Source organism: Morus notabilis, unplaced genomic scaffold, assembly GCF_000414095.1.
Source record: "Morus notabilis unplaced genomic scaffold, ASM41409v2 Scaffold1340, whole genome shotgun sequence".
NCBI classification, from domain to species: Eukaryota; Viridiplantae; Streptophyta; class Magnoliopsida; order Rosales; family Moraceae; genus Morus; species Morus notabilis.
In genome coordinates this window covers 202,977-228,076 of record NW_010362232.1, presented here as the reverse complement: position 1 = coordinate 228,076, position 25,100 = coordinate 202,977, and the positions used below count along the sequence as shown (strand labels likewise).

General features: G+C 32.3%; 2 protein-coding genes across 3 annotated transcripts; both read right to left on the bottom strand.

Annotated features, from left to right (window-relative positions):
- Positions 1-622: 622 nt before the first annotated feature.
- Positions 623-1,266, bottom strand: LOC21394250. Its single transcript, XM_024167801.1, has 2 exons — positions 965-1,266; positions 623-725 (listed from the first exon to the last, which is right to left on the bottom strand). The coding sequence occupies exons 1-2, from the start codon at positions 1,234-1,236 to the stop codon at positions 623-625; spliced, it is 375 nt and encodes a 124-aa protein (XP_024023569.1). The 5' UTR covers positions 1,237-1,266.
- Positions 1,267-12,716: 11,450 nt separating this feature from the next.
- Positions 12,717-21,191, bottom strand: LOC21394248 (mitotic spindle checkpoint protein MAD1). 2 transcript variants are annotated; one of them, XM_024167796.1, is made up of 16 exons: positions 20,862-21,191; positions 20,662-20,761; positions 19,801-19,961; positions 19,284-19,481; positions 19,105-19,197; positions 18,768-18,890; positions 17,141-17,388; positions 16,777-16,948; positions 16,249-16,365; positions 15,934-16,137; positions 15,122-15,284; positions 14,779-14,869; positions 14,600-14,669; positions 13,516-13,644; positions 13,350-13,388; positions 12,717-12,998 (listed from the first exon to the last, which is right to left on the bottom strand). In XM_024167796.1, exons 1-16 carry the CDS (start codon positions 21,117-21,119, stop codon positions 12,909-12,911), a joined length of 2,256 nt encoding a protein of 751 aa, XP_024023564.1. In that variant the 5' UTR covers positions 21,120-21,191; the 3' UTR covers positions 12,717-12,908. The 2 variants fall into 2 exon arrangements, with proteins under 2 accessions (XP_024023564.1, XP_024023565.1); XM_024167797.1 differs by having other exon boundaries at positions 19,801-19,919.
- Between the last annotated feature and the right edge of the window lie 3,909 nt (positions 21,192-25,100).

Below are 25,100 nucleotides of genomic sequence, written 5' to 3'. Positions count from 1 at the left end.
AAGTATATAGGTCAACTTTTAGTTATAGAAATTAATAGGCTATAACTTGTCAAGTTATGATTTATAACCAGATAAGTTATGGACAAACTTATCAAGTTATGGTTCATAGCTAGATAAGTTATGGACAAAAACCGTGATTTATGGACAATAACTTGTCAAGTTATGGTTCATAACCAGACAAGTTATGGACGAAAACAGTAATTTGGCCTATTTATTAACTTATGTAAACTATTGACCTATTAATTTTAATTCCACTCAAGTCTTGGCCTATTTCCCTCTTTCTCCCTAATTATAATCACAAAATTAAAACTATTTCATTAATTAGAAAAGTCTAATTACAACTAAAAGTAAATTAATTACACATATTACTTTTGAAAAAAAAAAAAAAAAAAAACCAATAACACATTAATACATATATGACCTTTGAATAATCAATTTCCAAAACAACATAATTTTATTCAAAACCAAGCACCATCTCTAATATTTGATCAAACTAAATCAAACTAATCAATTTTAATAAACAAGCCACAGAAAATCTGATTTTCTGAAAATTTCACAAATTAATTTTCAAATACAAATTAACTTCACAATATAAAAAGTCAAAACAATAGTTTCTATTGGTTCAAAAAAAAAAATAGTTTCTATATAACACCAGATTCCGGCGAGGCTGCAAGGCAAAACCCAGATCCCGGCGACGTAAAACCCAGATTCCGGCGAGGCAAATCCTGTTGCGACGTAAAATCCATATTCCGGAATATGAAAAGATCAAAAAAATTGCAAAAAAAAAAAAATCCAAACATTTCACAAAAGTTCCCTGTTGCAGATCTGATGTTATTCAAGACAAATCCAACAAAGTACAATAATCTCAGATTACGATAGTCCAAGGAACATTACAAATTACAACAATCCAAAGAATCCAACACAAATTACTTTCAAAACACAACAGATTCTGGTGGAGGCTCACCGAATATTTCGACGCGGGTCTCGGCGTTCTTTCATGCCCCTTGCATGGGTTGCCAACCCACCGTTCTGACTGCCGTGAAAGGCGAGGGGTGTCGAGAGACCGACGGATGTGAGAACTATGATGTTGGGTCTTGGCGTTCGCAGGTGGGTGTCGCGAGATCCATCGGCTGGATCGCGAAGGCTCGACGAGCGGGAGGATGGCAAGGGCGGCGGGGCAAGCTTTGATGTCTGCGGACGGTAGCGAGGGACTGTAGGGACGGCAATTTGAGTCATGTTTGTGTCAACTCACGTATCACCCGTTTAATAAAAATATCACTCAAATATATATTATTACGGTTAACATAAATAATTTAAGTGTTAATTTATTTACTTAGTCTATTTATCTATATTTTAAATTGTTAATACAAGTCACAAAAATATAATTTTTCTCATGTTATTTAAGTTAAAATATTTTTGTTAAAAACTATGTCATTATTTTTTATATATTTTGAATAAAAAAATTAATAAATCGAGTCAATTCAAGTCAATTTTGAGATCAAGTCAACCGACTCATATTGCCATCTTACAAGAGAGGAGATCGCGCGGTTTGGGTCGATTTTACCGGTAGTTATGTTGCTGGGGTTGGGATTGCCGAAGAGAGGAGAGAGAGAGAGGGGGCTTGGGTCACGATGGGGAGAGAAAATATAGGGGGTAAGGTGGGGTTGGGATTCAAGTCAATTTTGAGATCGAGTCAATTCAAGTCAATTTCGAGTCAATTATGTCTTCGTATTCGTGTTCGTATCATGTGTTGCAACCCATATTGCCATCTTTACAAGAGAGGAGATTGCGCAGTTTAAGTCGATTTTACCGGTAGCTATGTCGCTGGGGTTGGGATTGCCGAAGAGAGGAGAGAGAGAGGGGGCTTGGGTCACGATGGGGAGAGAAAGATAGGGGGTAGGGTGGGCTCAGTGAAGCTCCAGTGGGAAGCTACTCATGGAGGCTTCTAGGGACTTCTGAAACTTTTACGGTTCTACAAGTGATCAAGATTTAAGATCAAAAGTTAATGAGATTGATCGTTAAAATTTGCTTAGATAAAAATTGGTATTTTATAAAATAGGGGTGATATTAGAATTATTAAATTTGAAAAGAAGCAGGTGATCAAGTGTAGTTGTATTTATTTTAATTTTTATAGACATCACCATTTTAAACCGTCGATCTTTCATCCGACGGTCTAGATTTCACACCCTACCAATAAAGAAAAAGATAGGGCTGGTAGGGTGGACATGCCCTTAAATTTAAATAAAAAATATAGATTTACTTGCTGCATGCCCATGCATCATCACTAATTTAGTAAGAAAATAAGAGGGAATTGCATCATCGCTAATTTAGTAAGAAAATAGGAGGGAATTACATCATCAACAATTTAGTCTAAATAGGAGGGAATTGCATCATCAACAATTTAGTCTAATTTAGTAAGAAAAGAGGAGGAATTAAACTGTAAAGACATTATATGTAACTGGCTTATCATAAAGTGTTTGGACACTAAAATCAACAATTATTATCAAGAAAATAAGAGTGTAAAGACCTCATTTTTACTTCCAAATCAATGTGGGACTACACTCTTTTTATTTTACCAAAAGTCTAACATAAAGTAATATGGTAAAAATAGTAAAAATTAAAAGTCTCAAACTCATCAACTTTGTTTATAGATTGTGAATGTGCACTATACTTTAGACTTAAAGTAAAGAATCATGTCTCTCATATTTTAACAACTTCAAATAAATGATTCTTTATGCAAAATTAAGTCTTCGTACCTTTGTATTTTTTTTTTTTTTTGGCTGGTTAACCTTATGGTATTTACTCAATGCAACATAAACAACGCACAAACACATATGTAATAAATGAACCTCAAAATGTCATTAGTAAATTCCATTGTTTATTTAACAAACTATATACGCTTTTAGGGCACTATCCTTACAAAAGCATCATTCAAAATAAATCCTTAAACATGTTCGTACCTAAAAACAAATAAATTACGTGATGGTGTATTTAGTTACTTAACATACTCATTATCAAGATTATAAACCAAATACCATGATATGCACAAAATAAATGATCAGCAATTTCCATACTATTTGTAACTTGTACATTGTTTTGCTGTCTTATTGTGTCAAACAGGGAGACGTTTGGTTCATGGATTAAAATTATAATATTAGAATCATTTTTTATTTACGTGTATTTTTTGTGAGAGAAAACACTGTAGCGAACCATAAACCATGATTCGAATCGGAGTACGAATCCCCCAACCAAACAACCCGTTAGCCTTCCCAATAGTGTCCTAATTAGAAATATTTAGACTTACATGCATGTTTAGGATATCATGCACTTTTTTTTTTTTTTTTTTGGATCCCTCTAATGAATTCTTCCATTGGTTTTGACATTCAGGGGTTGAGGTATCTTCCACTTATTTTTCAGCAGAAGAGTATATTTCAGCGATCTGACTTCAATCAAATTATGTTTTGTGTTAATTTAATATTGAGTTCGTAAGCTTCTCCGGTTTTAAACTTTTTCATTAGAGTTGTTGTCGAAAGCATTATTTCTGTTTTTATTCCCCACCAGCAAAGGAATGGTAGACTATTATATAACGAAAAATACTTAAAAGGACACCACCGGTGTTAAGCCCACTACTGATAGAATGTCGACACGCCTGTGAATCTCTCCTTATTAGACCTACATTTTATAAATTGATGGTGAACATTGTCAGTGCCAAATAGCATTGCTCTTATATGACTCTAAGATAGTGTGATTCATAGAAGCAAGAATGAAGGTCTAATGTCAAGCGCAGCTCTATCGTCTTCCCCTCTCCTCATCTCTTTCTTCTAAACGTTTTCAAAATGGAAAGCATATGAAAATTCTTAAATTAAGATCAGCAAAGTCGAATTTATTAACATTAAAGTATCTGAAATCACTTAATGAATCAATTGATAAAATGCCAAAAGTAAAATTTACTAACCGAAACAAAAAATAAAAAAAAATTAATAAAAGATGAGTTGCTCTTATACACTTGGTTTTCAAAAAAGTTTCGACTTCTCTCTTATCAGAATAATACACACTTAATTGTAGACTCCCAACTTTATAAATGCCAGTCGCAACCAATGGAAGAATGTTGCATGTTGAGTTCATTTTTGTTAATGTCGTGTTTTTACTAACATTTTATCTTGTTTTTATAGGAGGAATGGTTGCGTCAACAGTCAACTCATATATTAGATGGTATGTCAGAGAGCACGAGATCTTAAATTTAAATTCTATTAATGCGTCTTGAGATGTCATTCTCTTTTAAGTGAGGAAAATGATGCAACAACATACTTGGAGCCCGTTTGGTAAAGAGATTCGTTCTCTGATTCGAATCATGATTCGTGATTCGCGATTCATTACAGTATTTTCTCTCATAAAAAATACACGTAAATCGAAAATAATTCTAATCACATAGTTTTAATTTATGAACCAAACATGCTCTTGAACTTAAGGTGGATTTACGCTGTTTGAGCCTTGAAAAAGTGACCAAGCCCGTCTATCGGGTGCATTTACAAATTCGTAAGGAGCTCCTTAAAGTGTCATGAATAGTAATTCAAGAAGATTCTCAAATCTGATCTTGAGTGGTAGATAAAGGATTTAATAGCGTATTTCCCATTAATTACAACTTTTTAGGAGGAATTATTACATCAACTCCTCCATCATTTTCGTTTTAATTAGTAGTTTGACAGAGATATACACGCTTGGTCTTGACTTATGAAGGGATTAGTCAAGTGACGTATGGCTCGTATCAATGACTAAAAAAATGAGAAAAAGTTTTCATAAAGAATTATATCTTTTCACCTTTTAAGCTAATAAAGCTAATGAATCATATGGATATTATATCATAATCATATTAGATTAAGAAGAATATGACAATTTAATAAGACGTAATTAAGATATGACGCTTGAGAATTATATCTAACAATAAAGTTTTTTTTTTTTTTTACCTACAGAGAATTCTCCTATAAATATTTACTTATATTAGCAACTTGAAAAGCTTACATCATTTCCAACAAAAAGAAAAACAGGAAACCGACGGGAGACGTTTGGTTCATGTATTAAAATTATGATATTAGAACTATTTTTAATTTACGTGTATTTTTTGTGAGAGAAAACACTGTAACGAATCATGAACTATAATTCAAATCATGCTATGAATCTTCTTACCAAACGTCTCTCTAACAGGCACTTCATCTAATCCCATTTGCGTATTCACGATTGTCTTTCGTCGATGACATTAAATTCAATCTCCAAATCATTCTGAATAATGAAAAGTAAGACATAAGCGCATTACTAATATGCTTTCATCATTTAAGGGCTATCTAAGAGGCTGAAACAATTTCCATCAACTCTATGTGAAGAAGGTATAAAACACAATGAAAACCCATGTCAATAAAGTCAACGAATAAAGGATAAAATGACTCTTTAATCCTAAAAGACATCCAAGTTAAAAGGATTGTTAAATTTCTCTTCTTCATTTTGTCAAATCATCATATGTTTTTTCCTTAATGAGACATGTCTAGAACATGTCTAGGTTTTGTGGCTAGACCTAGACCCTCTTTGCAAAACATCCAATATGATGCAATTAATGTCTCTTCAGTCTTAATTTTAATCAATATGTTGCTGAATAAGGGGTTGGCCCCTTGTGCATCATATTCTGCAAAGCATCTTGAGTAGGCTTTTTTCCTTTTTTTTTTTTTTCTTCTTCTCTTCTTTACAAGAAGAAGGTTGAATAAAATATTGGACTTAGTTTCTAGACACATTACAGAAATTTGTGAATGCGTCACCCAAGAAATGAAAAGAACAAATAAATGAAGGGACAATTAGTGGGCATTCCACGTTTTTCAGTTGAGAATATACTTGGGCCATAGGGATAAAAACATTTAGAGTGCGTTTGGAATTGTATTTGAAAACGTTTCTGCACATTTTTTAAGACACGAAAATGAAAACGGTGTACAAATCACATTTGTTTAATAAAAGTTTTGAAAACGAAAATAAAAATCAATGAGAATGATTTTTATGAAGAAAGTAGAAAACGATTAAAAGTTGTTTTTCTTTTTTTGTTTTCATTTTCTAGTACTTATCAAAAACTTATATTAGATAATTAATTATTAATTACTAATGATATTATATATTAAAAATTAATAAATAGATAGCGATTACTTAATTATTAATTAAAAATTAATTTATTACTATTAAGTTTTTAATTTTATTAATAAAATAATCAATAATATAGTAGTTAATTATTTAGTTAAAGATTAATTACTAAAAACTAACTATATAACATATTAAAAAAACAAGTAATAATATGTTATTAAATAATTAATAATTAATATATCAATAATATATTATGTTAATTATAATCTATTAATTAGTAAATAAAAAATAAATAGTAATTACTCAGTTTATAAGTAATATTAAATTATAATTATCAATATGTAATATATTAATCAATAATAATTAATAATTGATAATTAGTAATTAATCAGTACAAAAAGAATAATTACCAATATTAATAAATTATGTATATACTAATTATTTTTCTTAAAGAATAATTACCAATATTAGTAAATTATGTATATACTAATTATTTTTCTTAATACACTAACTAATTACATACAATCTAATAAATATGAGTGCCTTACTAACATAGTGATTATTTATAATTAATTACTAATTACTATTTTTAATTATTTAGCATATTAATTTATTATATATATAGTTTAATTACTAATGTATTTATTAATGATAATTTATCCATTATTATTATATTATTAATATATTAATTTTTATTTTCTAAATAATTATCATTATTAATTACTTAATATATTAATTTAAGATTATTAACTACATATACTCAAAATAAACATAAATGTAACCAAACACGATTTCACTTTTTTATCATACTCAAACCAATCTCTTGAAAGACCACCAAATGTAATTTCAAAATCGATTCAAGAATGATTTTTAAAACAATCTCATTTTCATTTTTGTACTGAAAATAAAACCATTTTAAAAACATTACCAGACGGGCCCTTAGTTTTTCAGTCATATGACGGAACAAAAATAAGATTAATAAGACTAAAATACCCTCAAATAAGTTAGGGTTTTCTATGAATAGGTTTCTCACCCCTTTCCCTCTCTATATTCCTCTTCTTTTTCACTTTGTTTGCACAGTTCTTTCTCATATTGCGTTCGGATTCTCGTGGTCTCCTCGCATATTTCGTCAGTAAGCTCCTCATCGATTTTTGCTGTTGAAACCTCACAAATTGTCGGCGAGCTTAGATTGTTGTCCATGCAATCTCCAAGCCATCAATCTCCCCCTTTCTCTCTTCTCTCTTTACATATCTGACGATTTCTTCAAACAAGGGCGAGAACTACCCTAGCCACAAAGAAAAATAGAATGCTCTTCAAACGAGGAGCATTGAGATCGCACCAAAGACGATCAAGCTCCTCGAGCGATGTCTAGTTCCAGATCTAGAACGAAGGAGCGTCGAGCTCGTGCCGAAGACACTTGCAGCGCTATGAAGACAAACAAAGGTGACGAAGTTATCATTGGAATCTGTAGATTTTGAGACATAGGGGGACGAAGATCATTGCATCTTGGATGTGGAGGAGAGGAATACTAGACAAAGACGATCATAGTACGACCCAGGCAGTATGATTGCCGCGGCAATATCACAACATAGTTCTGAATCCAATAAACCAATTTTTTTTATTTATTTGTGTTCGTAATCATTTTGATGGAATTTTTTTAAAATTTTTATGTGTATTGGTGAAAAACGGCGGTAGTATGTTCGATCGCCACCTGTCTATAACTGCAATTTTCCTGGATATCGACCAGCATCATGGTGAATACCGATATGCTAGTATCATGGCAATTACCAACTTATATCATAGTGTATACAATTTGATAACCGGTAGCACAATGGATATCAACCGATATCAATGATGGATGATTGTCAGTAGCTTAACGGTGTATTTGGTATTCCAAACATATTATGATGGCACGACGTGATATTCTTTTGAAGTGTTTTGTTCTCATGGCATAAATCAATTAAAGCCTTGAATTTGAAGTATTCCTGCAAAGAGCCTAAAAATAAACCATAAAAATCATCTAGAATGAGAGTCCACTGCCCTAAGGACTAGATGAGTTTTGCGTAGCCCAGGTCATTGAAGACACCTCGTGTTTTTCTTTTCAACAGAAAATCGCATAAAAAAAAAAAGGAAAATAAGATAAATGCCCCTTAAAATGCACGAGTTTTAAATTTTTATCCTTTACACTTGATTAGTACTCTTTAACTAAAGAACTATATTAGTCAAAAGGATATTAATCAAGAATAAAAAATAAAAATCTTAGAACAATGTATTCAACGGATGAGTTCCCCTAAGGACTAGATGAGTTTTGCGTAGCCCAGGTCATTGAAGACACCTCATGTTTTTCTTTTCAACAGAAAATCACATAAAAAGAAAAGAAAATGAGATAAATGCCCCTTAAAATGCACGAGTTTTAAATTTTTATCCTTTGATTAGTACTCTTTAACTAAAAAACTATATTAGTCAAAAGAGTATTAATCAAGAATAAAAAATAAAAATCTTAGAACAATGCATTCAACGGATGAGTTCACTAACTCTCTCTAAAAAGAAACAAGGCCATACTCTAGCAAATCAGGGCTTGGTGGAGAACTGTTTTAAGGAATTTGATGTAGCAAAACTCGAATTCTAAACTCAAATCGGTGAAGTGAACGGGGCCTAACTTTCTCTAAAAAGAAACAGGGCCATACTCTAGTAAATCAGGGCTTGGTGGAGAACTGTTTTAAGGAATTTGTAGGAAAAGCCTAAAAGGATTGGTTTTCAGTCCTATGCTCTACTAGCTGAGCTATCTCCTCATTTTAGTAGAGGACATGAGTCTATGTCAATTAAAAAGGAGAAATGGGGATTGCAAAGTTTTATCCAAAACCTGTGGAATTTCTTGGATCTGCAGGGAAAAAAAAAAAATGGGGACTGTTAAGTTTCAGTATAGTTTGAGTTATAAAATAAATGATCAATTATTAAAATTTACTATTGGGATTCCTTGTTCAAAGGTGTTCATTTGTACGTCACGCGGCTTGTGATAAGGAAAAAAAGAACTCCCTCAACTATGTTTGTATTTTCTGAAAAGGAAAACACACACACACACATATATGTATATAACAAATAGCTCATTTCAAAATAATGTTAAGCAAAAGCCGGTTTCTTAAAAGGAAAAGAAAAATGCCAGAATAAGAATAAAACGACATTGATGTGTACTATTATGTAATACCCTATACTAATTGAAACTTAAAACATTAATAAGAATGTGTACTATTATGTAATACCCTATACCAAATGAAACAAAGACCAGAAGTCAAAAATAAAAGGAAATACAAAGAAAAAATGGCAGAACCAAGATGAGTAGAATAAAAACGATTGATATGCAGAGGCCAATGTAACATGAAATGACGGAACCCCGGAATCATTTTCAGTGTTAGCTATGAAGGCCATGAAATGATGATAATCAGTAGATAAAGAAATTCTAAAAAAATATGCAACACGTTGAGTAGGATGCACCATGCAACAAGATATGATTAATGTGGAAAGTTCAGAGCGGAAAATGACAATACATCTGCAGGGTATAATTCCAGGTCAGCAACAAAAGAAAATAGCTAACAAAATCAACAGTGCTTCTGGGAACCAAACTCTGCCGCGAGCTTCAAGGAATCGACGTACTGACACAGATGAGATCAACCAAGGGATATATCAATGTAATCCCGAAAATTCTAACCTATGGCCGTGAGGTTTAACGACATGTCATATAGAAAGAGAAGTTCGAGTCTATACAACCAGTAACTTTAACAAGTTATCTGGAACAACTAATCATTTAAGTGAAATTCGCTATGATTGTGAAAAGAATTCTAACTCGGCCCCCCCTCCCTCCGACCCCACAAATCGACACATGTTAAGCTATAATCATGTTCTGTTTTCCACGACTATTTCTGCCAACTATACATTTTGTGAAGCCAGTGAGGGTGCAATTCAATTCATAAATATGCATGCAGTCGATGAACTATGACAAAAAATACATATATAAAAACACCACTCCAAGTTGTCAAAAGAGACAACTATTACTATATAAGCAGGAGAAAAATTATCATTGTAGAAGTAATTGCTCCAACTTCAACCAATGCACCATGCACAAAACACTATAGAATTCAAAGAAAATACATAAGAAAATGGATAATTCAATTAAGAAGCAACTCATAAACAAGTTCAAATAAGCTGAATGATACAAAGTCCAAAATTTCAGTAATCAAGACATTCTTTTTACTCATTTATGCAAAACCATCCAGTAATATGTTCACTGACAACCAAAAAATAAAAAAGTTAAACCAAACAAATGAACAAAAAAACATAATATGGTACCTTGAGAAAAAAGTCAGCTCCGGGAGGTAGAATCAAAGGAAAGCACGGCCATTCTTCAACCAAAAGAATTTCCTTTTCCACTCATCTTTCTCCGTCGTTTGTATGACCAAACACTGCTTATTGGTTCTGATTTCGAATTGCTCTCGCGACTTCTTATGAACACGAGGCGATTGTAACAAAGTGTACAGCCTCCGAGTCTCAGGCAATCAAACCCCCGACCGGCAATTGGTCCTCCAAATGTAGCTGCTCAAAATTCGTCAAAGTTTTGGTTATCTCAGGGTGCATTGTTTTTGGCGAGGCAATCTTCTTCGGATCTGCAGAACGGTTTTCGACAAGTTCGCAATCAAAAGATCAGATCGCCACGCAAATTTGGGGGCTCGTTTGGACCAAAAGTCCCTTGGATTTGATGGGAGCGGGTGTATTGAGACGGTGAAGTGGTTTCAATGACTCGACCTTTCCAAAAGCAGAAACAGTCCTTCACTTCACAATAACATCAATAAAACATAATTCAGAATCAAAGAATATAACATTCAAAATGATAACAGTGTTATTGTACCGTGAAGCTTGAGGGTTAGTTCCAGCATCTGAAGAGAATGGAGAAGAAATGAGGTACTGGGAATTGGGGGTTGGGACTTTGCGACGAGCCGCCATGGATAATCTAGTGCCCGCCATTAGAGCTGATCTGCAGAAGGAAGCCATTTTTCTGTTGTGGAGCTTCAAAGTTCAAAAGGTGTAAACAGAGACCAAAACTGGCTTTTTTTTAACCTAAATTTTATTCTGCAAAAAAAAAAAATATATATATATATATATTTTGGTTATTCCATCAAACACCTTTTATGCATTATACATCAAACTGAAGCTTATTGAGCCAAATATATAAAATATATATATAAATATGTTGGTTATTCCATCAAACACCTTTCATGCATTATACAACTAACTAGTTATAGAAGGACTTGAAAGGATTTCCACATATATAAATTTCTCTCTTAGACATTTTATCAAACAGGTTCTGACCATCATTTAATTCCCCACAATATGCCCCAAAAAAAAAAACATAAATATATCTGCATTATTAACATACATACATACATACATAAGTTCCTTCAATTCAAAAGCTTTACAATAAATTTGAGACTTAAAAATATACAAATTAACCTCCGTAAGTATGAACATAATATTATAATATAAAGGGGAAAAAGTAAGAATCAAAGAGTAATAGATAAAGAAACAAACTTAAAACAAAGAGAAACATAGAGCAAACATAGAAATTTCAGAAAAAGATCCCAAAATTAAAAAAAAATATATAAATATATTACACAGAATAATCTCAAATGAAACAAAAGATGGACAACAAATAGAAAATGAAAATCGTACTCAAGAAATGGAGGCTGTGGCTCAGGGAAGACCGGCGAGAGGAGTGGGAAATTGGGGCTTGGAAGAGATGGTCAGGGATCTCAAGTTTTAACGTGACATGTCGTTTTAAGTTGAGAGAATGATATGTTGGCTTCGATAGTAAACGACTTGTCGTTTGTTTCAGTATTTGTTTTCCTCTTAGCTTAAAAACGAAAGGTTTTCACATTAAAAAATAAATAAATAAAAATAACAAAAAAGGTTGGTTCTTGTCAAAAGAAAAAACGACAGGTTTGTTGATCGTAAAGTTTGTTCGTTTGAGCAAATAAACGATATGAAAGTTTGTCATTTAAAAGTTCTTTGTCGTTTATTGATAAAACTACGTGATAGTGGTTTTTTTTTTTTTTTTGAAAATGACATTTGTTTTTTTGGAATCGAGTTAAAATCATCAGACGTTTTTACTTCAAAAAAAAATGAAAGAAAGAAAGAAAATATCCAACTTTCTGAAATTTTCTCCCTTTTCGAAGAAATAGCAGTTGAACATGAATTTACTAAAAAATATATATATATATATATTTGTTTTTCGATTTTAATTTTGATACGTGTTTTTTTTTTCTACACCCAAAATTAGACAGTCGTTTTCAATTGGTCCAAATATTTACTAAAATACAAGTTGAGGGACGATATTGTCAAAATAAAAAGACAGAGGAACAGCGTCAGATGTTTCCAACCTTAGCACAGTAATCCTCTGTGCTAAGGTCTACATCAACGATACACTGTTATCATAAATATAAAGATATTGCACATAATAAATTATGAAAAGTTCAATATATAACTCAAAATGTTCAATAAGACATAACAAACATCCATTCAACATATTGCCACAAACCCAGATCACATTTCCAAACCTTCTTTCTCAATTCTCATGGCTATCTGCATAAGCAGAAACAAAAACATTTTATGTGGACGTATTACAGGAACAGCAAACAAAGCCAACAACATGCAAGACTGTTTAGGATGTCAAAGATTCATACGACCCGTCGAGTCATCTGCGGTAGAGATGGATTTATGCCAATTCAAAGGTGAGTTGAACCATTTTAGGACAGGGTTCTCCTGTTGAAAGACTCCACTGTCAAGTTAGCAGTGAAAGCTGGAATCGAATTTAACTTCCGAATATATATCTCAACCTGCAAGATGCGCAGTCATCAAATGAGTTGCATCCATATCGGAAAGCATGGATAAACCAAGACACACATGTGTGTATATGACCATTAGATTCTTATCACGCCACGTCATCACATTTCTATATTTAATGAGCAACTGCCGATGGTTACGTAACAATCATGTCATAGAAAGGGTAATAAATGATTGATTTTAACATGTCATAGAAAACAAACAATCCAACAACTTGTACATCTTTCACTGTTCTGGCATGGATTCTCAAGATACTGATCTAAATGCAGGATGGAATTTAAACTACAATGAGAAGCAGTGTCCTTACTACCAAACGGTATGAAAACAAAAATCGAAAAAAGTACCTGCTGTGATATCTCACGCTGAGAGCTATAACTGTTTGCCTGTTGATAAGGAAAAAAAAAAATGGTTTAAAGCTCATAAGTTTAGAACAAATTCTAAACACAACTTTCCATTTGTTTTTGTACGACACAGGAAATCCTACTATATGACCGAAGTTGACTATCTTACCAAAATATTTGTATTCCCTGATTCATATTCAAATTCAAGCTTCTCGTCATCGCTTTGTGCATAAATGGATTGGAGAGTAAATCGTGTTACCGGAATTCCATTAGGCCGCTGTTGGTCGTCCATTACAATCTGACCAAAAAGGTATATTTATTGGTAAGACCATCTCGAATGCAAATGCTAATGCTAATTGTATATTTAACATCAAAAACTATGATATGGGATGTCATTTTCATTTTTGTTCCAATGCATAATGCTATTTTAAATACTAAATCTACTTTTTCCTATAATTATTAAGCTTTGGAAGTTGTTAAAATAAACTTTTATTTTTTAAAATAATTAGAAAATGCAAAAGCATTGATTACATGGAAAAAGTAAACATTTCAACCAATAATAATCAAATGCCAAATTTCCCATATGCTATACTTGGTGGGAAATTTGCCACATAGTATTATAGCATATGAAAAATTTGGCACAACAAATAGCATTGCATTGGAGAGTGTTTTTTGCACTCAAATGTTAAATTTGTAATTGGCACATTAATTATAGCATTACATTGGAGATGCTCTAATGTCAAGGTTTCCCTCTTATTGCATATATCTAAATACACCACATATGGATGTGTTCAATATCTAAATAAAGCACGTAGAGATATAACCAAAATGAACTGGAGTACTTGCAGAAGAATCCTATTTTTAAGATAAAGATATTAGCATAAACGGTAAACCCGTTAAAATACATGATAGAACATGAGGGGAATGAAAGAGAAAGGGGCAATTGATAGAAACATTCATCAAAAGAATCGAAAATCGTTAGACTTCAAGTTTTAACGATCATTTTAAAACCTACACTTTCTGTGAGAATGATTTCTGATAAGTAAGATGACAAAATAAGTTGACCTACGTCGTGTCAAAAGTAAATTAAACATGTAACCACTAATTAACTCAATGGAGACAGAATTAGTCCCTGTACTCCACCTAAAATCTCTATCTAAAACAAATCAGGCTATCGCATTATGATCAAGTTTTAAAAGAACAGAACACTAAAAAGGAGGGGGTGGGAACACAGATAGCGACATGTAGATTACCTTGTAACCGAAAATTTCACAACATGCCCTTCTGAACACTGAAATTCTATCGGCAAAGACGGTCTTGTATCTGTTGAGTGGTCAAATTCAAATGTTTCAGTCAAATTGGAACGGCATAAGTTTACAACTATTTAGATATGACTAGAAAGATAAGCACAGATCTTTATCAAGAAAGAAACCTTTCTTCACGTTTTTCTAATGTTGCAATTTGTTCCTTTAACTGTGTTATCTTCCCTGAAATGTATGAATCGACTAGTTTCCCAGAGTCACCTGTAAAGTTTACCAGACTAGTAAGTTTTCTTTCAGTAATATATTGTCTTCAGACGCAAGTATAAAGTTAAAAAGTACAAAATGCAAGATAGCCTTTTGATTGACAACATTCTTAGAAATCCAAAAGCATAAATAAGTCATACCATATTAACTTGGTTAATCTCCGTCATAATTTATAAGAAAAAGTCATTTTAAAAGGAACGAGATTGGAGAAACATAAAGATTCTTCCATTCAAGGAACAGCGCTTATACCCGACTGACTTTTCAATTCTTCAACGGCTTGTAACCTCTCTTTCGTCTTTTGTAGCTCAGTTCTTAATGCCTCTATGGTTTGTTTTGCCTCGTTATCGACTGCTAAAGTATTTACCATGCGCAAGACTTTGGTATTTGCAGCAGAAAAATCACCATGGCCCAGCTTTGCAAGGGGGGAAAAAAGACAGTATATATTACTAGGCAAGAAGTCAATAACAAAAGAAAGTGAGCTTTTTAGAAAGTTGATCGTTTTTCAGTGATGTGAGAAGACACTGAGATTAAAAAGTAAAAGAGATGGGATTTGATGTAACTCAATAAGCATACCAATACGTTTTCATAGAAAGTTGATCGTTTTTCAGTGATGTGAGAAGACACTGAGATTAAAAAATAAAAGAGATGGGATTTGATGTAACTCAATAAGCATACCAATACGTTTTCGAGTAAAAAATAAAATAAATTAAAATTAGCAGAGCAATCATCTTTTTGCTTGGAAGTCCTGGCAAGAAGTTAAAGGTATCAGGGTGAAGCTAAACAGTAAAGCATATAAGAACCAAAACGTGGAGTTCAATTGTAAGACATGCATGTATGTGGAAAACACACACAAAAGTCGGGCCATATTCTTTTTATTTTTCTATTTCCAGTCCCCTTGCTTAGAGAAAAGATAAAGATGCTAGGAAAAGCTCATATTGCATCTAGTCTTTTAGGAAGGGGAAAAAACCTAAAAAGAATAGAGCCTTCCAGTAAGCATCCACTATAGGTGCACCAAGAAAAATGACAATGTCCATAATCCTCAAGATGTTATTGGGGCCTACCTTGGACTCCAATAAAGAGATCTCTGAACGAAGCCTATCATTCTCCCTCTCCAGTGATTTTATTCTTTTTGCTTCATTATTTAACCTCTCATTGAGTAACTTAACTTCCTCGTATTGACAATTATTGGCTTCCTTTTGGACACTTAAACTAGTCTCCAACTCTTTAATATAGCATTCTTTCTTCTCAATACATGATTCAAGCCCCTGCAAGGGCAAACAAAACGACCAAAGAAAGGACCTTAGGAGAAGTCCCGCCACTTAAAATTATCCTAGAAAAGGAAAAAAAACATAAATAAATAAATAAATTTTCCTGACCTGAATAAGTGTTCCAGTTCCACTTGCTTCTTGATTCCCTGCTTCACCACTATTGGATTTCTTCAACTCATTAACAATATTTCTCAAGTTATCCCTTTCATCAGTGACCATGGTAAGCTGCGAATTTCCCATTTTTTAATCCATAAAAAGTGGAGAAATAAAAACAATTGCCCTATAATTATCCTTTATTATACTTAACAATAAAACACTTGGAAAAACCCACATACGGCGAAGATTTTTTGCTGCCGTTGGAAAAAGTAGGAGTCCTACTCCTATTCACAGAAAAATCATAATGTAACCATAAGATGACTGTTCTTATATGCTTGATGGACAAAATTGAAATAGGTGAAGAAATTCTCCTGGTCATACAAGGATAGAACACCATTAGCTATATCAGAATTGCAAATCAAGACATCTTTTAACATAATCCCTTCTTCAGGTGTCCCCATCTACCTATATACTACGTTAATCAATTGACTTGAAATTTCTTTTCAGTTATAAATAACTAATTCAAGAATGAAGATTTACCATCGTCTGAATCTGCTTAACCTCAGATTTCAACACTTCTGCCTTCTCCTTGGCCAAAGCAGCCTCAGCTTCGGCTTTTTGTTTATCTATTTGAGCAGAATCCAAAGCGACCTCCAATTGCTTCAGGCGAGCATTTACCTCACCGACCTTCATTGTGCCATCAATAACCTCTCTGCATCAAAGTGAAAATTTTACTAATGAAAGATAACAAAAGCATGCTTGTACAAATGAATACAAGTACAACCTATAAACTAAGGTTTGATTTTCCCTTTGTCCACCTGAGGAAAGGGGACCTGAAGAGTATAAATAAATAAATAAAACAAACTTCGGTCTCATACTACTGTTATGAAAACTACATGCTTACCTCTGTAAAGCTGCAAACTTGACAGGTAGGTCCTCAGAACAAGACACTCCAGGAATGTCTTTAGTCACCAACTTCCAAAATGACAATTCATCCTCCAACTTCTTCATACTTAGCTGAATCTCTTGTAATTTAGACAATTCTGACTCTGCCCTCTCTCGACGACCTTTTTCTTCCAAAAGTTTTTCCTTCAACAACTCGATATTTTCATGAGATGATTTCAACTTCCTAGCTTCTCTCACTTCAGCCTCCTAGTAATGAAATTCCACGAATAAGTAAAATTACACCAACTCTTTACCTAGTAATTAACCCAACAGGGCTCAACTAGTTTTATTCGTACTTCATTGTTTAAATCAATAAATGCAATCTAAAAATTGATCAGAAATTATAAATTAGGTGATATTAGCAACTAGCGTCATACATTAATCAGGAATAAATTATCCTATATTCCCAGGGGTGGGGAGAAACCATCTATTTTACATAGGTTGCATCCTCTTAGAACATAAATGATTTTATTCACTTATTTGGACAACAGTTGTACCTCTAGAGTCTAGTCTGCAATAAATCAAGAATGCTACTAAGCTCAAACGGAAAACTGATGTGATGTACAGTATCATACATTTTATCGCCAAATACTCATCCCAGCACTGTCCCGTTAGATACCAACTAAATACCCAAACAACAGCAAATAAGAGATTTTTGGACCCCTAAAGATAACTTTTGCAGGAGCTTAGCCCAGCAATATTGCTAAAGGGCTAGATGCTAGGTTGTTATCGAATTCCTTATTAGCACAGATTCAGCAGCAATCTAGATTTGTTGAGCTAAAGAATATTATTCAACTGAACTCACGCTCATTACTCATTCAATTAGTGAAACGTGAATTCAAACCAATTAATCACCCACCTAAAGTGGTATGACACTTTCTCCCAACTGAAACCCCTCTGTATAAGTTTTCCTTTTCTTTTTTTTTTCTTTCCTTTTTTTTTTTTTGGGTGCGAGAAACAGAATTTTATTAGTTCATGGAAGCCAAACAGCAGAAAGCTCTGGGGACAAGGTATCCGCAAAAAGAACAAGAAAAGAATTTCGTAAATTTATTAAAGCCAAATAACTGAAAGCTTTGAGGACAAGGTATCCTCAGAAAGAACAGAAAAGGAGTACAATGGAAACAACAATAACCAAAGGGCGATGAAACACTGATGACAAAAAACATCCATCTAACTAAGAATAAGGAATATACCTATATAAGTATAGCTGAATTTGGGGATTAAAATTGACGGATTTAAGCCTGGACAGGCTGAAACTTCTGACGTGAAATACCACACACCCGATCCAACATACTTACATTAGCTAATGCGTAAGTTATATCATCTATGCTATTATAGAGATACTTGATTCTACTAGCAAAATATGAATGATCGAGCAATAGCATAAATGATAAACCTTTATGGATTATAATAAGAAATAGCAGTAAGATAGTGTACAATTTACAAAATGGCAGGAAATAAACAAGACAGATGAGAACAAAGATTTAAATTTTTCGAATGGCAGTAACTTTACTTGATGCTAATCATCACAAATTGACAGCTTGAGAGGCCAACTACAAAGGGGTAGAAATATGCAACAAACTTACATAGTTCCTAAGCTCTTCTTGCAGATGTTTAACCAAAATATGACTCTCCGTAGGACTAGGAGTAACTTCTTGAAATGTGAAACTTGACAATTTCTTCTCTAGTTCACCCTTCAGGTGCAAACACTGGGAAAAGAAATGTAATAAGATTATTAATCCACCACTAAACTGATACAAAATTAAAACAAATAGATATCACGCTAAAACGGAGACTCAAAGAGTTTTGATGTAGGACTAGGAAGAGCAAAATGTAGAAAGAGAAAGAGAAGAGGAGAGAGGAATATGTGTGTTGTATAGATGAGAGCCAAAATCCATATAAATAGGAGAGTGAGAAACAAACCTCCTTAAATTGCTTCTGTGAATCTTCTAGCTGCTCTTTCAGTAGCTGTGATTCTTTCTCTGCATTGTTAGCTCTGAACTCCATTCGTTCAAGCTTCAAAGAAAAAACTATATAAGTTAAATAACGTGTGGTAAATGGCTCAATGCAGGCGACTCAACGAGCACATATGCACCACTCACTTCAGCACTTATTCTAGTAGCTGAAAGCTTTGAGTCTCCTTTCAGCTGTTCAATCTCACTTTCGAGACATCTTCTCCCCCTTCCTGTGCTTTCAGAAAGATGGCTTAGTTTTTCCTTCAAAATACCTACATCTTCTTCGGCTGAAGCTGCAGAAGACTCGGCTTTCATGCGGAGGTTCATTTCGCTTTGGAGCTTTACCTAAACCAGATAAAGGAAAAAACAAATAAAATGAAAGAAGTTATATGGATCCATATGATATGTAAAATTGATTACTCTAGTGTCATTGGTAAAATAAAAATACAATCAAAACATTTAAAATTGATTACTCTAGTGTCATTGGTAAAATAAAAATACAATCAAAACATTCTCCAAGTACACGCAAACAGTTTGCCAACCTATTTCTATTTGACCTGTAGATGTTAGTCGTAATGAAATTATTTAAGCATTAGAAGGAATTAAATCATCAATCATTGTTCATTATTAAAATAAAAAAAAATAAAAAAAATAAAAAACCTACCTCAAGTTTGCTGTATGACTCTATTTGCTTTCTAAAACGTTCCTGAGAATCAGTGACATCCTTCAAAAGCTGTTCTTGCAGTGATTGTTCGCGTCCTTTTGCAGCAGCAAGTTCCTGCTCTGTATATAAGAATTGATCAAGATACTTCTTCCTCTCAGCTTCTGCAACATTTAAAATTGAATTAGGACATAAAAGCTTTAATTACACCACTTCACAGACAATCAAAACAACAATTCCGAAAACCGGGTACTACTTAAACGGCAATTATATTGGGGGACATGTAGGTAGTACATATAACCCTGCCAAAAAGACAACATTCCTAGCAAGCAATATCCACTTTGCAACAACCAAGCAACCAATTTTTCATGGCTGTGCTTAAAGGATGATAATATAAAAGTAGGGTTTTAGATTGGGTCATTCTACATTGTACCACGTAAGCCGGGGTGTAACATCAATTATTCGTTCTCCGTTACACCTTTCCAAAGTCATTCACATATGAATATATGTTTGTTACAGTATAGCACCAGTTATATTTTGTTATTACTCATTTCTAAAGTCATTGTTACATGTAATAAATGCATGTCACACCCAAACTTCTACATGTTACCACCAGTAAGAACCATAAAGTACATATTACTAAGGGGTTCTTTGTTTTTTTTTTGGTGGAAGTACATATTATTAAAAGTTATTACTGTAACAAATATGCCTCAATCAAAAGCAGATAACAAAAATCACAACAAAAAAAACTGTTATAGGTTACAAATTTTAGTGCAATATCAACGGTTGATTACTGCAAAAATCACGAAGCAAAATAACAAATTAGAAGATGCAAATCCTATCAACTGCGTTGTGAAAACCAACCAACTTTGGAGAATTTCTCATTCATCGCCTCCAAACTGGACTGACAATCGCGAGCCTCCTTCTCCGCGCTGCTCAAGGCGACCAGAAAATCCGCTTTGACCTAAAGAATCGGAAAGGGAAACAGACTTAGAATTGAAGAATCATAATGAAATTAATCGATCGATCGATAAAAGAGAAGAAGAGAAGAGAAATGCAGAAACCAATTGGCGACACTGGTAGGTGCAGAGCATCTGGTGAGAGGAGGAGGAGTCGAGCTGCGGAGGGGTGGCGGAGGGAGGATCCTCGTAGATAACGAGAGTTCGGTCGGAGCCGGCCGCCGGCGGAGGGGTGGCGGAGAGAGGATCCTCGTAGATAACGAGAGTTCGGTCGGAGCCGGCCGCCGGCGGAGGGCTGCCGGTAGCTCCGGTCTCCATGGCGGCGGCTCGAGGTCTCTTTGGCGGCGGAGTCCTGATCAGCATCTTGTCCGGTGACTGAATGCCAATGATGTTGGAGTTCAGCTCTTTCTCTCTCTTCTTTCTCTGTCCTCTCTCTCTTACTCTGTGCTTAATTTGAAAGCGTGGGCGCCAGTTTTTGATATTTCTCAGTTCTTGTTCCAAAATAAAAGCATAGGGAATTACCTCTCGTAATCTCGTTATAGTCTTCGGCTCTGTTTAGTTCGTCGATTTTAATTTTTAATTTGAGTTGTATGATAATTTTTAATTGTAGTGAAAAAATTAAATGTAACTTTTTATAAAAAAATTTATTGTGATAAAATTAAAACTGAAAACTCAAATCGGTTAAATGAACGAGATTTTTGAAACAATTTTTTTCCTCTACTAAAAAGACATAATAACATATAAGGCTTTTTTTAAGGATTCTTTAAAAAATAACTAAGCCTTTTTCAGTTCGTTGGTTTGAATTTTATTGATTTTAACTTTTTTGTTTGAACAGAAAAATTTAAAATGTGTAGTTTAAATTAATATTTAGATGTGCAGTTAAAATTTTAATTTGAACAGGAAATAAAATTCGAATTTGTGTTTAATAGGTGTGAAAAACATAGATAACGGGCACTTTTGTACTGTTCAAAAATTGTTTGAATGTTTGAACTTAAGGGAGAGCTAAACTTTGTTGGACAGTTTAACTTAGTTCAAACGGATAATATAATTCGGAATGCGAGCTTACCAAACACGAGTTTAAACTGTGCTCACTGTTCGAACTGAGTTGAACTTAATTAAACCAATAAAACAAACGGAAGTTAAGTTTTGTAAAGTTAACAAAATGGTCATTTCTTTTATTAATTTAGTGGTGAATCACTAATAACTTAGTAATTAATCACCGATTGATTAGTCTATCATTATAGGTCTATTTGTTTCATGTACTCAAACTCAAATCATTTATTTTGCTACAATATTTTCTTTTAACAAAAATTTTGAATTTCAAATATCAGAATCAATAATCATAGTTTGAGTATACATTCCAAAAGGGCTCTAATTGACTTAGCAGTCAATGACTGATTGACTTAAGTTTATCACCAATTAACTCGATGAATTTTTATTATTAATCTATATTAATTACTATTTAACTAAAATTAATTAGTAATTAATCAATTTCAATTGACAAATTACATGTTTATTGATGATAAATTATAATAATAAATATTTAAATCACTGATTGACTGGTGAAAAACAAAAGTCATTTTGCTTTTTAAAAAAAAAAGTTTAGCATTTGTTTAAAAAATAAAAAGTTTGGTCATTTAAAAAAAATGGTAAAAAACAGCCATTTACTTGATTTTTGTAGTCATTTACTCATTAATGTTATCTCGCCCTTCATCTTCCAATATCATTTTGAAAATCATCGCACATCCAAATTCAGAATGCGAACTTACCAAACACGAATTTAAACTGTGCTTACTATTTGAACTGAGTTGAACTTAACACGAGTATATAAGATCACTCACATGAAAGAAGAGAATCATTGTTGCATGACGCATTGGTAAATAGAGGTCTTAAAAGTGAGGCCGTGAAGCAAGACCATATCTAATAAAAATACTAATGTTAAATTGTATATTTAGCATAAAAAAGTATAATATGATATGTTATTTTTATTTTTACTTAAATATATAATGTTATTTACAATACCAAATATACTTTTTCTCATAATAATTAAGTTTTGAAAATTGTAAAAGTAAATTTTTATTTTAAAATAATTAGAAAATACAAAAGTTGTAATGATTACGTGAAAAAATAAACATTTCAACTAATAACAATAAAATGTCAAATTTCTCATATGTTATATTTAGTATGAAATTTGTGACAAAATATAGCATGTAGAAAATTTAACACAATAAATAGCATTACATTAGAGAGTATTTTTTACATTCAAATGTTAAATTTATAATTAACACATCAATTAGCATACATTCTTATCATTGCACCAATCTAGTTATCAACTCGAAAGAGACCCTTGTAACGGACAAATTTAAAGGTATAAGAAAGAAGAAATAAAAAATACATATTTTTCTCAAATTCTTAATACCATTACAACATGCTCTCTAAATTTTAATATGCACCATTTGTTCGTCCCCAACTTTTAAATTATTTTGTAATCTTTTTGTTAACTGTTTGCTGTCACGTGATTTTATTTATAATGATGTCTAAAAATGATTATATCCTTACGTTTTATAGGCACCTAATTCTAACAATTTATTCAAGTGGAAGTACGACGCTTTAAGAGCACCTATCGTAATACTCACTCCCATGGCAGCAACGCGTGTTAAATGGTGTCTTAAAAATATACAGAGAACGTTTGGTTGGATGATTCAAATTATGTGATTCAAATCATTTTTTATTTATGTAAATTTTTTGTGAGAAAAAATACTGTAGCGAATCATGAATCATGATTCGAATCAGGGAACAAATCCCTCCACCAAACATCCTCATAATGTAATAAAAAAAATGTTATTTAGTTAACAAAATAAAAAATTTATTATTTTATATACATATTATTATATACTTAATGAATATCATTAAAAATTTTATAATTATTTACGTGACTTTAATATTATATATAAATGTTATACATAAATCAAAAATAATTTAGACTCTAGTCTTTTTTTTTTGAACTTCCCATTTAAATTTTTTTTAATTGTACGTAGACCACATATATAGTACAACACTACAACTTATATTGAATAATAATAAAAATAAATACAAAAAAAAAACACTACAACTTATGTACAGCATATAATTTAAGAATAATGCTCGTGCTTTTGCACGTACCCCTCTTTACTAGTATCAGATAAAAGTAAAAGTAATTACGTTATATGCATTATATAAAGAACGTATGTGTATGCACACATTTATGCATCGTTAATTTCACTGATTTGAGTTTTATTATAATAAAAAATTTTTAGAAACAATCATATCTAACTTTTTTACTACAGTACAAAATTCTCACATAAAAATCACATCTCAACTCAAATTAAAAACTTGAATCAGTAAATTAAACGAACTCTTATATATGCCTGTATATATATATATATATATATACACACACAATCTGTTGATTTAAAAAATCAAATTAATATTTAAAAAGTCAAAAAAAAGTAAATTTAAATATTTTTACTAGCTACTAGTTATTAGTACACGCGTGCATTTTTTTACATCTTTTAGATATGAAAAATCCTACATTCCTTCTAAAATTTAATTGTACATATTCATTATTCTTTTAATAGTTGAGTTTAGTAAACAAAAAATTATTTAGTACATATTTATAAATTACAAAGAGCAAAGTTAGATAATAAATTATTTATGATATAACATAGAAAATTTATTTGAAAATGTTGTATAACATGACAAAAATGACTTCAAGAAAAGGAAAATTCGGCATTTGCACATTTGAGAAAATTTATTTTAACAAGAGTAGATTAGGAAAAAAGTGTAACCCATTTGAAAAGCAACAAAAAAAAGTAGTAGAAAAATGTGGATGAAAAGAATAAAGGACTAAAGAATATAAATGAAAAAGAAGGGAGGGCAAAAAATTAAAAAAATGAAAAGTAAGGAAAAAAGAGGGAGGGGGATTCGTTGAAAACGGATTGTTTTTTATCTATACATTGAAAATTATTTATTGTGTACATACAAAGAAAAATGTATTTGGCATGATTTCATTCAAAAAAAATTTAGGTAGGGACATATATAAGAATGAATTATTTCAACACGACCATTAGGGAAAAAGTACACGTGTTATACACGTGAGTGTAGTTTTATAAGTTCTATCCTTGTATTAAGTTTTGATTAAGTTCTATATTTGTATTAAGAGAAGGAAAAAAGCAATAAAAAAAAGGAACTTGAAAAATAAGTGGACAAAAAAAAAAGATTAAATAAAGGTGAGAGGGACAATAAAAATTTACTAAAGAAGCAGAGCATAAAGGAATGGGCCCTAAAAAGGACAGAGGACCAAAT

Bases quoted from the DNA above. Each gene is read 5' to 3' on its own strand.
- LOC21394250 (XM_024167801.1), bottom strand. From the start codon at position 1,236: ATGACTCAAATTGCCGTCCCTACAGTCCCTCGCTACCGTCCGCAGACA. The intron at 726-964 runs GTGAGCCTCCAC...ACGTCGCAACAG, and splicing joins GACCCGCGTCGAAATATTCG to GATTTGCCTCGCCGGAATCT.
- LOC21394248 (XM_024167796.1), bottom strand. From the start codon at position 21,119: ATGCTGATCAGGACTCCGCCGCCAAAGAGACCTCGAGCCGCCGCCATG. The intron at 16,138-16,248 runs GTCAGGAAAATT...TTGCCCTTGCAG, and splicing joins GAACTGGAACACTTATTCAG to GGGCTTGAATCATGTATTGA. The intron at 14,670-14,778 runs GTTTCTTTCTTG...ACCACTCAACAG, and splicing joins TTAGAAAAACGTGAAGAAAG to ATACAAGACCGTCTTTGCCG.